Source organism: Ochotona princeps, chromosome 2 (genome assembly GCF_030435755.1).
Source record: "Ochotona princeps isolate mOchPri1 chromosome 2, mOchPri1.hap1, whole genome shotgun sequence".
In the NCBI taxonomy this organism is placed as follows: Eukaryota; Metazoa; Chordata; class Mammalia; order Lagomorpha; family Ochotonidae; genus Ochotona; species Ochotona princeps.
Genome location: NC_080833.1, coordinates 31,053,733 through 31,069,119, shown reverse-complemented (window position 1 = coordinate 31,069,119; position 15,387 = coordinate 31,053,733). Strand labels below are relative to the sequence as shown.

Genomic DNA, 15,387 nt, shown 5'->3' with positions numbered 1-15,387 from the left:
GGGGCTGGGGAAATAGAATCCGGGACTCTGCACACGGCACAGGCTGAGCAAGAACAGTCTGATGCCTTTGACTCATATCCTCTGTCAGCCCGAATTTGTGAGGCAGGCAGGAGCCGTGCCGACCTGGAGGCCAGGTGACTGCTCCTGGCTGCCAGAGTGGTGCCCTCTCCCCGCAGCTTTGCTTTCTCATTGTATCCTTTGAAATGTTAAGACTCCCTCCTGAGGGCAGAGGGTCAGGCCAGGTGCCCTGAGCCCGGGGGGCTTTCCTGGGAGCAGCACTGGTGGGCTGGGATGCAGCCTGCATGGTGCTGGGCATGGAGTCTGCCGGTGAGGCTGGCTTTCCTCTCTGAAGGAAGTAGAAGACCCTGCTGCAGTACAGAACAACCAGAGGCACCTGTTGCCCATCCCGCTCCAGAGCATTTGCAAAGTCCTCTGCCCTTCTCTTCCTGTACTTGTCAGAACTGCCATTGTTCTTCACCGTAGAATTAGTTACTTACTGTCTACTGCACCCTCCCCAGCCTGGAGGCCTTTTGAAGGCAGGACCAAGCTGGCCTGGTAGCCTTGGCACTCAGCATCAGCCTAGGAATTTCATGGGCTTAAGTATTTGTGGACAAGGCTAATGGTATGGAAGGAAAGGAAGTTGGCCCTGTGTTCCAAGATTTCAAAGAACATTTGAGCCCTTGGAACCAAGCTTTTGGATGTAATAGAAGCTCTGGTACAAACTGGCATAAACTATGGAAAATAAGTGAGTTTATAGAACTGAAGAGGGGAGAGAGGGTGGCTCCAAGCACGGCCTCCTGTGCCTTCTGTCAGGGTGCTAAGTTGCTTTGCTCAATGTATCCTGGAAGAGGGTCCTCTCTTGGGAGAGGGTTTTTGGGAGACAACAGGGAGAAGGAGGGAGAGGAAAAAGACCCTTACCTGTTATGTAAAGCATGGGATTCAAATCTGCCCCTGTAAGTTCACCTGAGCCAACTTGATTATCTGTCCACCCTTGGACCCCAGGAATTGCCAAATACGGATTGGTTGCCTTAAACTCATTTGGATGGGTTGCTAAAACAAGGGGGAACCTGAGCAAGTCATTGCTGTGCCAGGAAGTGGGGAGGACCTCTGGATGTACTGGGGGAGGCTCCCAGTGTTACCCACACCCTCCAACGCACACCCTCCCACCCACAGCCTCCATTTCCAGAAATCAACCGTAAAGACATTAGCAGACAATGCCAGTGTGGGAAAATGTTTACTGATGTGTTTATTTAAATTTTTTTAAATTGAGAATTCAGATATACAGAGAGAAGGAGAGATAGAGAGGAAGATCTTCCATCTGTTGATTGACTCCTCTAGGGGCCACAATGGCCAGAGCTGCGCTCATCCAAAGCCAGGAACCAGGAGTTCTTTTGGGTCTCCCACGTAGGTGCAGGGTCCCAAGGCTTTGGGCTGTCCTTGACTGCTTTCCCAGGCCACAAGCAGGGAGCTGGATGGGAATTGGAGCCGCCGGGATACAAACTGGTGCCCATATGGGATCCTGGTGCATACAAGGTGAGAATTTTAGCCGCCAGGCTGCTGCTCTGGGCCTGATGTGTTTATTTAAAAGAGAGAGGAAAGAAACTCGTGCCTGAGTCAAGATTTAGCTGTCCTAAATATTGGAGTCAAGGATGGTACCTCTAGGCAATGCACTCCTAGGGTGCTTGAAATCATTGAGGCAAAGCGTTAATGACCCTGGGAAATGCTAATGGCACAGCGTTACATGGAACATTCCAGGCTGTACCATTGGTTTTCAGTCCATTTGTTTTTATTTGAATGAAATGGTTGTTTCTTTGTGTATAGGAGGAAGATTGTGGGAACATGTGTTAAAAGGTTCATGTGATGTGACTGTCTTGGTGGCCCCGGGAAGGGTGGGTGGCTCTCCTGGACTGTCCCCATCCCATGGAAGGACCCCTTCCACAATTTGCTGGAGCCAACTTTGTCTCTCTCTCTCTCTCTATTTCTCCTTCCTTCTTTCTGGTTTTTCTTTCTTTCTTTTCTTAATAGTTTTCTTTCTTTCTAGTTTTTCTTTTTTTTTTCTAGTTTTTTCTCTAGTTTCTTTTTTTTAAGGTTTATTTGAAAGGCAGAATGACAGCATGCATGAGAGAGAGAGGGGTCTTCACCCATTGGTTCACTCCCATGGTCACAACAGCCAGGTCTGGACCAGATTGAAACTGGAAGTCAGGAACTCCACCCTGGTCTCCCACTTGAGGAACACGGATCCAAGTTCTTGGGCTGCCTTCCACTGCCTTCCTAAAGTGCATTGGCAGGGAGCTGAATCAGAAGCCTCAGAGCTTGAGCCGTTGCTCTGACATGAACCGTTGCAGGTGTATTAGTCTGTTGTGGCCCTGCACTGGTCCCTTGCTGTTCTGGTGGCCGGCTATGATGAAAGCATCCCCAGCACTTGTTGGATGCTCTACCCAGGTTGTTTTCTGAACTTGCCACACTCTGCCTAATTTGATCGTTACAACCATCTGAGGAAGAAGTGATTTGAGTTCTTATTTTTTTCTGAGCTGTTCACCGCCACCACAATGTGCCCTGTCCCAAGCACATAGCTAGCAGGTGGAGGTCCTGGGAACTCGCCCCAGACATCTGACTCCACAGAAGCTCTTCTCTGCAAAACCCAGTCACCTGCTTGGCCCTTTCTGCCATGTGTTAACAGGGGTACTCCTACTCATAGAGTGGGACTCTGTGCCTCCCTTGACCGAACTGAATTCCTCGCATCTTTTCCACCTCAGAGAAGCTGAGTGACTCGCCCAAGGTCATCCGGCCGGGAAATGGTGGGGCTGCAGCAGAGTCATCAGAGTCTGATGTGGGATCCTTTTGTCTCCCTCCCAACCTTCAGGGTTGCCTGAGGCCCTGCCACCCCGGGGACCATGTTCAACGGGGAGCCGGGTCCGGCCTCGGCTGGGACTTCCAGGAACGTGGTGCGGAGCTCCAGCATCAGCGGCGAGATCGGATCCCAGCAGGCTGGGAGCGGGGCCGGGACCACCACAGCCAAGAAGAGACGCAGCAGCCTGGGCGCTAAGATGGTGGCCATCGTGGGCCTGACTCAGTGGAGCAAGAGTACCCTTCAGCTTCCCCAGCCTGGTGAGGGTATGGGGCACTGGGGCTTGGGTCTGGGCATACTTGGCCGGGGCAGAGTCTGCAAGGATTGTCTGGACTTGCACTTGGACCGGGGCAAGCACTAGCTCGCTGGGCCCTCTTGGGGCTCTGGGAGTCAGAACTGCAATAGACAGAAGGAAGTCAGATGCCCCATCAATGGGCACACCCAGGAAGAGGAAGAGGTTGGACTCCAATCCTAACAGTTAGATGTCCTTATTCTCCTGCCAGCCTTTATACTGTGCTGCACCCATACTGATGTTCCCAGCAGTGTGCAAGGCCACTCTGCAGTTTCCAGAAACATAGTTCTTCCTTCTCAAAGTATTTCCCTTCTTATAAAGATATATTAATTTATTTGGAAGGCAGAGCTAAAGAGAGAGAGACAGATCTTCCTCCTGCTGATTCACTTCCCAAAAAAGGCACGATGGCCAGAGCTGGACCAGGCTAAAGCCAGGAACCTGCAGTTCCATCCAGATACAGTGTATGGGTGCAGGAGCCCAAGAACTTGGGCTGTCTTCCACTGCTTGTTCAAGGCACATTAGTAGGAAGCCGGATCTAAAGTAGAGCAGCTGGAAACTCAAATTGGTGCCCCATAGAGGAGGCAGGTGACTGCTTGACCTGCTGTGTCTCAACACCATCCTCTACAAGTTGTCTTACTGGTGATCTTCCAGCCTCCTAAGTACCAGTAGCCATACAGATGCTGTGACCCCCCCCCATGGAATGTGCACATTCCAAGGTCACAAGTGAGAAAGTCCCATAAAGACTCATGGCTTGCACAGGAGCACACATAGAATAATCTAGTACTCATGCTGGCTACTCATAGTGCCAGGAAAGCGCAACTGTTGTGTGCACTGCCCACAGTTGCAGGAGGAAGCCAGCCACATCAGCTGCATGAACATAGCTCCCAGAGTGCACACCTAGGCGGGAGGCTTGTCACACAGGTGCACACACGTGTATTCACACACACCTTCACAGCCGCATCCTAAGAACCACCATGAACCTTCTTAGACACCTAACAACAGAATCCAAGCAGTACCCAGACCAGGGCACCCACCCATCTTGTTGTACAAACACCCTGGACCTCACATCACAGAGGATCCCGCTGTCCCCACCAAGAGCTCCTCAATGTTTTGTTGTTGTTGTTGTTGTTGTTCAAATCCCTCCCTGCATGTTTTGCTCAGAGAAGCAACTTCCCTAAGAAGCCTTCAGAGAGGCAGCTGGAGTGGGGTGAGGGACTGGGCACCAGGAGATCCAGGGAGAGTGTGCATCAAGATTTGCAGTTGAGGCTTGGAGTGGTAGGATAGTGGGGGATAGCGGGGTGATGGGGTGGTGGCATGGAGGAAAGTGTATTTTTCCTGGCCTTAAATAGATTTTTCACAAAACCTTTGACAAGGGCATGTGGGATGGTCTTTTCCAACAATCGAACTAGGATGAGATTTGTAATTCCAGGGAAAAGCTGTAGGTGTCCTTTAGCGCATGCCTGGGTGGGCATGAGCTCTGTGAAGATGTAGATGGGGGTATGGGTGTGGCTCCAGAAGCTGGGCTTGGACATGGAGGGCTGTGAGTAGGGGTCAGGGATAGAGTAGGATGCTAAGGAGGTATTGGACTACAGGAGTCTAGCTCCAGGAGACCCAGCGGAGAAATCAAAGTGATGCATATTGAAACCCGGAGCCTTTGTGCTCAGCTTGCTTCCACAGCCAAGGTCAGGGACTGAGTCCCTGGAAGACGCTGCAGTGACCTGCTGAGACTTCACAGCCAGCATACAGGGTCTGGAGGAGACACCCAAAAGACCTTTTCCCTCGAGAGGGAGATAGGTGATGCCAGGGCTCTGGACTCTTTGTGGTCTGGAACGGTGCAGCTACGGGTCTGGGGTCTGGGTAGGGGACTTGGCCAGAGGCCTGTGAGTCATCCCACAGCCGAATGTCCGGGCAGGAAGTGCCCCTTGGGATCCCTGTGCGAGATTCTCATCTGATCAATATGCCTCCCAAGGCCGGAGAGAAAGCACTTTACTGGAAAATGATCTCACAGTGGACCCCAGAGCCATGCTGTGTGCTCTGGCCTGGCCTTTTCTACGGGAGGGGCACTCAGGAGGGTCACCTGGCCCCCCTGAGTCTGCTTCTGTGTCTGTGACATCCATGCCCTGTACAGCTGCCCAGGGTTGAGTGACAGGGACCACAGGGGCACCCTGCCCCCTGGCCCGTTGCCAACATTGGTGCTAAGCGTCAGTACCACGACTGTTACCCTAGGTCACAGTCAGGCCTGTGAGAAGTGAGTTCTCTGGCCTCTGCCTCCTACCCTTTCTCTGCAGCATGCTCCTCTCCCATCTGGAGTTCCTTCTCCTTGGAGGAGCTCCTTCTGGTGTCAGAAGGATGTCTTGTGTCAGAGGGATGTTGCAGGGCCGACTCATGGCCCCGCAAACTATTCCCAGTGAAGATTTCAGAGGAGTGCCTCCTGCTGCCCCCAGGTAGGACTGCTCTGTGCCTTGTAGAACTGCGAAGTAAGGACTGGTCTTCTGACCCCAGCTCGCCCTTGGACAAGGGCCTCTTTTCTCCTGATCTCCTTGTATCCTCCCTGCCATCTTTCTTTGTTGCAAAGCCTATGTCCCAGGCCAATGCCCACAATATCCAGCCTGGGCTAGTGCACTAGCCTCCTCTTTCTAATCTCCCTGCCCCGTGCTTGCTTCCTTCCTGTATATTCCTGGGGCTGCCTGAAGTGGATGTCCCTGATACTTTTAGAGGCCAAGTTCTGGCTCTGTAACTCCTCATAGGGAAAAATCAGTGTCCCCCATTAGACCTCAGTTTCAACTTCTGTAAAATGGAGCTAAAAATGTTCTGTCTTTCTCAGTTTCCTCACAGATCCAATATTCTCTAAGTTGTGGGGGCCTCAGGGGGGTGAAGTCAGAGCGTTGGAGGGTCTCAGGACCCATGTGAATGCTGGCCTGGCGTTAAGTGGGGCTCCATCCTTTGCCTAAGTGCAGCTCATCTTTTCAGTACCAGGGACAGAAGCATTCCCCCATGAGCCCTGGGGGAGGCTGGAGAGAGGGTTCTGGATCATTCCATGACTCGGTGACTGCTACTGCAGCCTCTGCCCGTCTGTGAAGGAACAGACAGAACAGTTTCTGGAGTCTTTCAGTCCCTGGGGACTACTGAATGTCTGCAAGCAGCTTGACCTGGGCTCCCCAAGAGAGAAGCTACATAAATTTATTCCCTGGATCAACAGGGGTTGAGGCTATAAGTATGAAGTCAACAGAGGAATTTTATCCAGGCTCACAAGACCTTTCTCTTTGCCCTAAAGACACAGAACAATCTCTGCTGAGTCACGTCTCACATAGATGGGATGCGGGGAGGCACTCAGAAGCAATGGATCTGAGACTGGGAGACTGTAGGCCAGGGGTGCTGCTCCCGGTTCTAGGAGTGCTCAGACCTCTGGCAAGAGGAGTGGGTCCTAGCTGAAGGGTCTTTGGCATCTCAGGATGCTATGAATCCCCTACTCCAGGACTCACTTTGGGTTGGGCAAGTCTTATCTGAGAAATCAGTTTGCTTCTGAGTAGGCCAAAACTGCCCCAAGCTCTAAAAGGATGGAAATATGAGGGGGAGGGAGGGTGGCTGGCAGCCCCCACAGATTTGTCTGTCTTCTAACTGGGTTAGAGCAGAGGTGGCAGTTAGGAGCCAGGGACAGGAAGCACTCCCCACAGCTCCCACTGCTCTGTGTGTGGTGGGTCACACACCATTTGTGACTGAGTGGATAGATTGAGCTTGGAGTGGTACAGTGTGAAGATCACTTGCATGTGACAGAGTAGATCACATATACAAGTGACCAAGACCTGGTAGGACCATCGGTGATGATGTAAACATACGTGTGACCTTAAACTTGGAATTATTTGTATTTATGATTGTTGAAACTCATAGGTCTGCTTATGTCTGTGTGAAAGAAATATGTGTGCATTAATGTGACTCTATTTAGAAAAATATTTATTTATTTGAAAGAAGGAGTTAGAGAGAGAGGGGAAGAGATAGAAAGGAATCTTCCATCTGCTGGTTTACTGTCCAAATGGCTGAAACAGACAGGGTTGGGCCAGCCCAAAGCCAGGAATCAGACATTTCTTCTGGGATTTTTAAACTGGTGTAGGGGCCCAAGGACTTGGGCCATTCTTTACTGCTTTCCCAGATGTATTAGCAGGGATCTGGGTCAGAAGTGGAGCAGCCAGGACTGAAAATGGTGCCCATTTGGAATGCTGGCATTAAACTATTATGCCACAATACCATCCCTTAACGGGACTGTGTGTGTGTGTGTGTGTTAGAGAGAGAGAGTTTTGTGGACTCCTGGACATGCAAACTACTCTAGTAAGTCAGCGGCTGAGATGACTCTAGAGCAGACCTCTCTTCCTACCCCCACTCCTATTCTTCCCCACCTCTCAACAGCCTCTCCACTGGCCAGTCCAGCCCTCTCAGCTCCCCTCCCCTGGGGAACTTCCCGAGGGATAAGTAGAGGCATGAGGTCCTCCTTCCCCAGGTGAGGGATTGGATTTCCCCTCCCCTGCTCACCACTGGTCCTGGGTGGGCAGAAGACTGCCAGGGTAACCAGCCCCTTGCCCACTGCTCTCTGGGGCTGTACTGCCTGCCCCACCCCTGGCTGTTCCCCATCCCTGAAGACAACTCCACTGCATTTGCTTGGGTCTCTAACCGGTGCCTGCAGTGGCTCCTGCGTAAGCACCACTGCCCTCTCCATCTCGTCCCTCCAGCAGCCAAGCTTCAGCAGGGGAAGTCCCTACCCACCCTTACCCTGTATATACTCCCACCCCGCCTCCTCCCAGTCTGTCTGGAGGGACTGCGTTGCAATGTTGAGGAGGTTGCCATGGAAACCAAGGCTGTATGGTGATGCTCCGAGAGGGAAGGGCCCCAGGTTCCTGGGAAGGTTGGGGAGGGGGCCTCTGGGCAGGAACACAGGGTGGGATGACTGCACGGCTTCTGGGGTTCAACCCTCATGCTAGCCCTCAAGCTAGCTGACCCTCTCCATAGTCTGGATTTCCTGATGACATTTCCCCTCAAATAAATCCCACACACCTGCCCTCCACATCCCTCATGTTCAGACCCACCTCAAGAAGCCACGCCTGGGAGTGGTCAGGTGCAAACAGGGCTTACTTAAGAAAGTGTTAGAGATGTGGGAAAGTAAATGGAGGAAGGAAGGTAAATCTGGGAATCATAGAGAAGATAAACTTTCCAGAAGGGAGAGAGTAGAAGAGTTTTTAGGCTGCTGATGAGAGGGAAAGGGAACGTGGCATCAGGGGAGTCCCAAGAGGACGACAGTGAGGGTGCAGGGCTGCAGGGCTGCAGGGCTGCAGGGCTGCGGGGCTGTGGGGCTGCAGGGCTGCAGGGCTGCGGGGCTGCGGGGCTGGGACTCTGCCTGGCTTCTCCCAGCATCCCAGCCTGGTAGCCAGCCACCTGCTGCACTGCTCTGTGTGTCTAGCCTGGGTAAGGTAGGGAGGCTGCAGACCAGCTCCCTGCACCTGCAGCCATGCCGGCGTCCCTCCTGAGACAGTGACATGGGCAGCAAGTCTGTTCTGTGACCTGACCTTGCTTCCTCTCTGTATTTGGTGCCGGGGTCACAGAAGGGACCACCAAGAAGCTGCGCAGCAACATCCGCCGAAGCACCGAGACCGGCATCGCCGTGGAGATGCGCAGCCGGGTCACGCGCCAGGGCAGCCGCGAGTCCACGGATGGGAGTACCAACAGCAACAGCTCGGACGGCACGTGCGTGCAGCTGCGCCTTGCCCTGGGCCCGGCCATGGTTGGCAGCTGAGATGTCTGGGGTCCTCTGTGTCTCTGTCTGCTCCAGGGCCCGACAGAGCATCCTAGAGAGCCGGGAACAGCCACAGCTTCCTGTGTGCATGCTACTGGAGGACCCCCTGCCTCCCACCTGCCACCACCCATACACACAGCCCTGTTCTGGGTGGGGAGGGGTGGCAGGAGAATGCAACCCTCACATCCTTTCAGGTCCAAACCTACTGGCTGAGCATTCAGATATGGAGTTTTTATGAGCAGCTTTGTTAGGGGCTTAGGGAAGGAGACTGGACTAGATAAAGTGTTTATTTTTTTTTTTTTTCAGTCTGCATAGCAACTCCCAGGCTAGAAGTAAGACCGGTATAGTGGCTCAAAACCAGCAGTAGCAAAAAGAAGCAGAAAGCTTGGATGTCCCCTGCAAAGACAGAGTGCGTTACCCCGTGAACTTTGATCTCAGTTTTTTAAGAGATTGATTTATTTGAAAGGTGGAGTGACGTAAGCAGAGATCATGATCTTTAGAGAGATCCTCCACATACAGACTCCTTCCCCAAATGGCTACAACTACTAGGACTGCACCTTTGTTCACAACCTTTACACTGTATACTGACTCCTAAGAGTCTATGACTTTAAGAGCCCAAGTTTCTTCACTCTTCTCAGATCCCATATTCTTAGGAATCTGGTGTTAGGCAGTTGTTGACCACGGCTAGTAAGAGTGGCTGGGGCTTGAGGCCCTCTCGGGGGTGGAGAATCTGGTTGGGGAGAGCCCCAGGCCCTCTCTGAGAAGCACACACACCACCTGCTCTTCCCTGCCAGCCTGTTCTTGGCCGAGAGGGCCTCCCTGCCCAACTGTCCAACATGCCTGTCAGCCTTTTATCTCTAGCTGGAGCATGCACCATGCTGGGAGACCTTAGAACCTGGCCTGCTCATGGTAGCCCTGGGCAAATCTGAACTACACCTCCCTCTGGTGTCCCCCTTCTGCTGACCACACCCAAACCCTTTAGGCTGGAGGATGTGAAAAAGCAGCACGCTTTCCTTGCGGAAGGTGACAGCAACAGTGACAACAACTGCCATTTACTGTTGCTGGACTTTCTAGAACATTCCTTGCACCCTTATCCTCACTAGACTCCAGAGAACCAGGTGTCATCTCTATTTTGCAGTCAGGACACATGTCTTATCCCTTGGAGCCTCTGTGCTGTACCCTGTAAGGTTGGATAACGGAGTGGTTGTTAGGATGGGGGGGGGATGCAGCGTACGTGGCACAGCAGGGTGCTGCTGGCACTTGGCCAGCTCTCCATCACTGTCAGGCTTTCCTGCCCTGCACAGCTGTGGCCCACCTGCCATTACTTGCCAGTCATCACCCTGTGCTGCTCTTGCTGTTTCAGGCATCCCCTCAGGTTATTGACTTGGATTTCAAAGTTATGGTCAACAGAGGCCTCAGTTCTTGGAACTGACTCCCAGCTTTGGGGTTTGTGGCCTTTGTGGCTCTTGACATTGACGTCCCCTGTAAGAATACAGATGTCCAGCGAGCCCTGCCTTTTAAGGGTCACCCTAGAAATCCTTGGGCAGAGTGTTGAATTTTTAATTAATTTTTTCTAGTGACAGCAAAATAATTTTTAAATGCATTTTTTTTTATTGGAAAGGCAAATTTTACAGAGAGAGAAACAGAGAGGAAGATCTTCCATCCCTGGTTCACCCCCGAGTAGCTGCAATGGCCTAAGTTGAACTGATCCAAAGCTGGGAGCCAAGAGCTTCCTCCTGGTCTCCACATGGGTACAGGGGTCCAAGGACTTGAGCCATCCTCCACTGCTTCCCCAGGGGGCTGGATCAGAGGTGGAGTAGCCAGGACAAAAATTGGCACCCAAATGGGATGCCAGTGCCACAGGGGGGAGAATTAACTTGGTATGTCATTGCACCAGCCCAGCAAAATAATTTTCTTCTGTGTGTAGGAATGAGTAGTTGTGTCTGTCCCTGACCAGAGGAGTGCATTCAAAACACATAAAGGGAAACTGAGGCACAGGGGAGGGGTCAGAATTTCTGCATCCCCTACTTTTCCCCCACCCAATCCCTCCTGTTTGGACACCAGCCCTGTCCCACGGCTCCCTGCCTCCTCCTGCAGGTTCATCTTCCCCACCACACGGCTCGGGGCTGAGAGCCAGTTCAGCGATTTCCTGGATGGGTTGGGCCCAGCCCAGATTGTGGGGCGGCAGACGCTGGCGACACCACCCATGGGTGAGTGAGTCTTCAGGGCAGGGTGGGTGGGGTGGGCCACCCAGCAGAAAAGGTGCTTTGGGCCCCTGGGAGACCCAGAAAGGAGACCTTGCCTGGGCTTTCGTGGCTGGGATGGGGGTGCGGGAGCCACAGCAGCAGCCAGGTGAGGGTGCTCATCTGGCTCCTGGGCTGAATTTGGCCAATTCCTAGCCCTTGGCTTTAGGCTCTTAAGTGCCCAGGGAGCCTGATTCCTTCTCCCAGCCTTAGACTGGAAGGGGAGACAGACTGAGGAGTCAGCAGCTTGCACCAGACTCCTTTGCAGCTTTGAATGTTTGTGTGTGGCGCCCCCTCGTGTCTAAAACTGGGGAGTACAGGCTTGAGTCATTTGGTTGCTAGACCCCACTGCCCAAGGCTGGAGAGGGGGCGGGGGATTATAGGATGTAGCAAACTCTGACCCTCACAGCACACAGACACAAACTGAGACTCTAACATGGGATGCTGAGCCCTAAGTCGAGCTCTTTTGGCTACGCTGGTTATTCTTGCATACGCCAAGGGATGGTCCAAGTGACCCCTGGGTGAATGTGAAACTGGCCCATGCACTTGAATGACTTAGAGATCAGACAGCCAGTGGGCCCCGTCGCCTGCATTGTCTAGTGTGTAGGAGCACACTCCCAGGCGGCCTTTGCTGGCCTTCCTGAGCAAGTTCACTGCCTGGTGCCTTGTCACTCTGATATTCTGTCAATATTTGTTCCACATACATTTAGGGGAGTGACAGAGACAGTTTGGGGACAGCAGAGCCCACTCCTCCCCCTCGGACTCTGATGCGGGAAGCTGTGGTCTGGACCTACCTTGTGCTCATCAAGGTAGAGACTTCCAGTGACCAGTGGTCTGTGGAAGTTGGGCAGCCATTGATGGCAACCTATGCACATCCTTAAAGGTCATGCCCCCAGTTCACCCCCTAACAGACCGTCTGAGTATTTTTCAGCCATGTGAATGGGGTCTCCTGGGAGTAGTTCTAGCACGTGCAGTTTGCTCTATCTTGTTTCCCTTGGGGGGTTGGGAGGAAGTGGCAGTGTCCTCTGTGGACCAGACCTGCGCCTTAACCTGGCTATGCCTGGACCATCCCTTCTCTCCCTTGCAGGAGACGTGCACATCACCATCACTGACCGGAGTGGCCAGCTGGAGGTGGAGGTGATCGAAGCCCGGGGTCTGACCCCCAAACCAGGCTCCAAATCCCTTCCAGGTGGGACCAAATACATGGGAAGAAAATTTTGGAGATGGGAGGGAGTGCACTGGGAACAGGTGGGGTAGACAGCTGAGTTCTGGGCCTAGCAAGTCCTTACCTCCCCAGTGACCTAAATCAGGCTGAGTAGGGTAAGGGTAGGGGCAGGTGAGGATGGAAGATGCAGCATTTGCTCCTCCTATTCCACTCGCTGCCAGGGTCACCTAGAATTTAGGGGATGGGCAAGGCATGGTAGCTCCTCCCACACCGCTTCCCAACCTGCTCTGTCTCACCCCACAGCCACCTATATCAAGGCCTACCTGCTTGAGAATGGGGCCTGCCTGGCCAAGAAAAAGACCAAGATGGCCAAGAAGAGCTGCGATCCCCTGTACCAGCAGGCTCTGCTCTTTGATGAAGGACCCCAGGGCAAGGTGCTGCAGGTGAGTGGGACAAGGGAGCAGGCTGACTTGTATTAGAAAGAAAGTTTCACTTAGAATTTACCAGGGGTCAAGTACTAGACCAGAATGCATTAATTCACACTCTATTGTATTAGTCCACGTCTCATTCCTATGACAAAATGCTTGAGGCTGGATAACTGTAAGGACAAGAGGCTTATCCCACTCGTAGTTCTGTAAGTTCAAGGTGACGGCCTTCTTGCTGGCAGAGTTCCAAGGCAGCATGAGGCATCCATGCTGTGGCCAGAGACATGTGTGTCCCTCTTATGGTCGCTCTTGGTCCTCTTACAAAGCCAACAGGATCCAGCCCTCCTGGGTCCATGCTCTTGACCTTATCTAACCCTAGTCACCCTTCCCCTACCTCTGCCTCAAAGCCTCACCTGGAACTGACAGTCAATTACGTTTCCACCCTTGTAGCACCTTCCACTGAGGGGTTCAAATTCAACACACAAAACCACAGTACCCTCGTGTTTTCACAGCTTCAAGGAGGCTCACAAGGAATTCAGGGTTCAGAGGGTGGCAGGCTCTGTGGCACGGCTGAGAGGCAGTGCCAGGTTCTGACAGCTGCCCTCTCCTCTTCCCTGGTACTACCATTAATTGCACATCAGCCCTGGACCAGGTTTTATGTCAGATACTTTCCAGATGTGATCCTGATCGAGCAAGTCAGACTCACCAAGCCAATTGCTTGAGCTTTCAGCTGGTGACCGGCAGGGTCTAGGTGATTGCCATTCCAGTGGTCCGTCCACATGCTGTGGGCTGACTTCACCATGGTCCTGGAGGTTGGGGTGAGGTTGGGGAGGGATCATGGGGCCCATTTCACAGACCAGAAGCCTGAGGCACAATAGTAAATCCCTGGTTCCTGCTTGACACTGACTAGCAGTGGGCAATGTATTATGGGGATTAATGGAGATGACTAGTATACATCCTGGCCCAAGTGCCTGGCAAACAGGTACTGAGAATTAGTAGGTGGCAGAGAGGCAGCCAGAGCCAGGGTCTTCCTCAGGTGGCTCCTTTGAGCTACAAGCTTGGACTTTAGAACCCAGGCTTGGAAAAGGCTTCAGCAAGGAAAATACAAACTGGAAAACTATGGAGAAGTGTATTCTTGTCTCCCAGCAGGTGGAAAATACAAAGACGCCCAGGGAGAACGAAGCACCCATGGGAGCCCCAGGTGGGCCAGCAGCAGGGCCAGAGCTATGCCCCGAGGTTGCGGACTTGCAATAGGATCTCTTCTGGGCAAAGTGCTTGGCAGCCAGCCGCACTCACGTTCTGACCCCAACTCAGCTGCAAAATGCTAGGTGTCTTTGGGATGTCAAACTTGCCTCTCTGAGCACTAGGTTCCTCTGTGTGCACGCAGCAGCCCCACCTCCATGACCTGTCATACTAGCTGAAATAGACACGCAGAGTACACTCAGAGGCTCCAGATGGGTCTGCGTCCAGGATCTCTCTATCTCCTCTGTGAGCAGGTTTTTGGGCCTGCCCCCACCAGGGTTGGAGGGAGGGAGGTGGATTGGGTCTTCATTCTGCCTCCCTCCCCATCCCCCTTGTGGCAGGTGATCGTCTGGGGCGACTACGGCCGCATGGACCACAAGTGCTTCATGGGCATGGCCCAGATCATGCTGGATGAGCTGGACCTGAGTGCTGCGGTCACCGGCTGGTACAAACTCTTCCCCACCTCCTCGGTGGCAGACTCCACGCTTGGCTCCCTTACCCGGCGCCTGTCCCAGTCCTCCCTAGAGAGTGCCACCAGCCCCTCATGCTCTTAAGGACCTCAGGAAAGGAGGCCGGGATGGCAGTGGGGGAAGGGCGGTGTCAACTGGCCCTGCCTCCCCCCCTGTACATAACCTTCATATCTCTCTGGACCCTTGCCCTGCTGCATGCCTGTTGGCTCCTGGGCTCGCCCCAGCTGGCAGTGGACACTGTGGTGTGTCTGTGTGTGTGTCTGTGTGTATGTGTGTGTATGTGTGTGTGTGTGTATGTGACTTTTTTTTTTGTCCTTTGATCTGGGTACACAGTCTGTCCAGGTGAGTACCCAGTCTGAAATCCTTGTCTCTTTGTATCTTGTCGCAAAGAAACCCAAAAGAGTGTTGTAAGGACATGTCACCCCAAAGCACCTGCTGGGGTCAAGTGGGGGAACGCTGCTCTTGTTGAACCTACCTGGGCGCGTGCCTGCTGCTTCCTCTTGATTTTCTGACTTGTCTGTTGTCCCACCTGTTGCCTCCCCCAGCACTGCTGCTGTTTCTTGAAGAATGTAGCACCCACTGCAGCTGGCTACCCCAAGACCCTATGGGTTCCTCTTTACCTGCCTCCCCTCCACCCACCAGCCGCTTGGCAGCTCTCCCCTCTCTCCTGAAAGCGTCATGCACATATGGCATGCCCTTCCTGCACCCTGGCCAGGGCTGGGAAGTCTAGGGCTTGGGCTCTCCCCAAGGCAGAACCAGTGCCTCCTCCAGGCAGAGTGCACGGAGTGTTGGTTCTCAGCGTTGCCTGCCAGATCCTCCGAGGGAGAGGTCAGGGGGCTTCCCTGGGCATTTGCTCTTCCCCACCCCCTCCCTGCCAGCATTGCCAAAGCAGTTCTACAGTGGGCCCAAGAGATGGCCCCCAT

The 15,387-nt window shown here is 53.2% G+C and overlaps 1 protein-coding gene across 2 annotated transcripts in view; it reads left to right on the top strand.

Moving 5' to 3' along the window:
- The window catches only part of RIMS3 (regulating synaptic membrane exocytosis 3), a 34,660-nt gene extending 19,480 nt beyond the window's left edge, over window positions 1-15,180 (top strand). For both annotated transcript variants that reach the window (XM_004591530.2, XM_058679544.1), the window contains 6 exons: window positions 2,864-3,108; window positions 8,729-8,870; window positions 11,017-11,129; window positions 12,250-12,351; window positions 12,631-12,770; window positions 14,336-15,180. In XM_004591530.2, the coding sequence (XP_004591587.2) occupies window positions 2,895-3,108; window positions 8,729-8,870; window positions 11,017-11,129; window positions 12,250-12,351; window positions 12,631-12,770; window positions 14,336-14,548 (924 nt within the window). In that variant the 5' untranslated portion in view covers window positions 2,864-2,894 and the 3' untranslated portion in view covers window positions 14,549-15,180. The remainder of the gene's footprint in view (window positions 1-2,863; window positions 3,109-8,728; window positions 8,871-11,016; window positions 11,130-12,249; window positions 12,352-12,630; window positions 12,771-14,335) is intronic.
- Window positions 15,181-15,387: the final 207 nt, after the last annotated feature.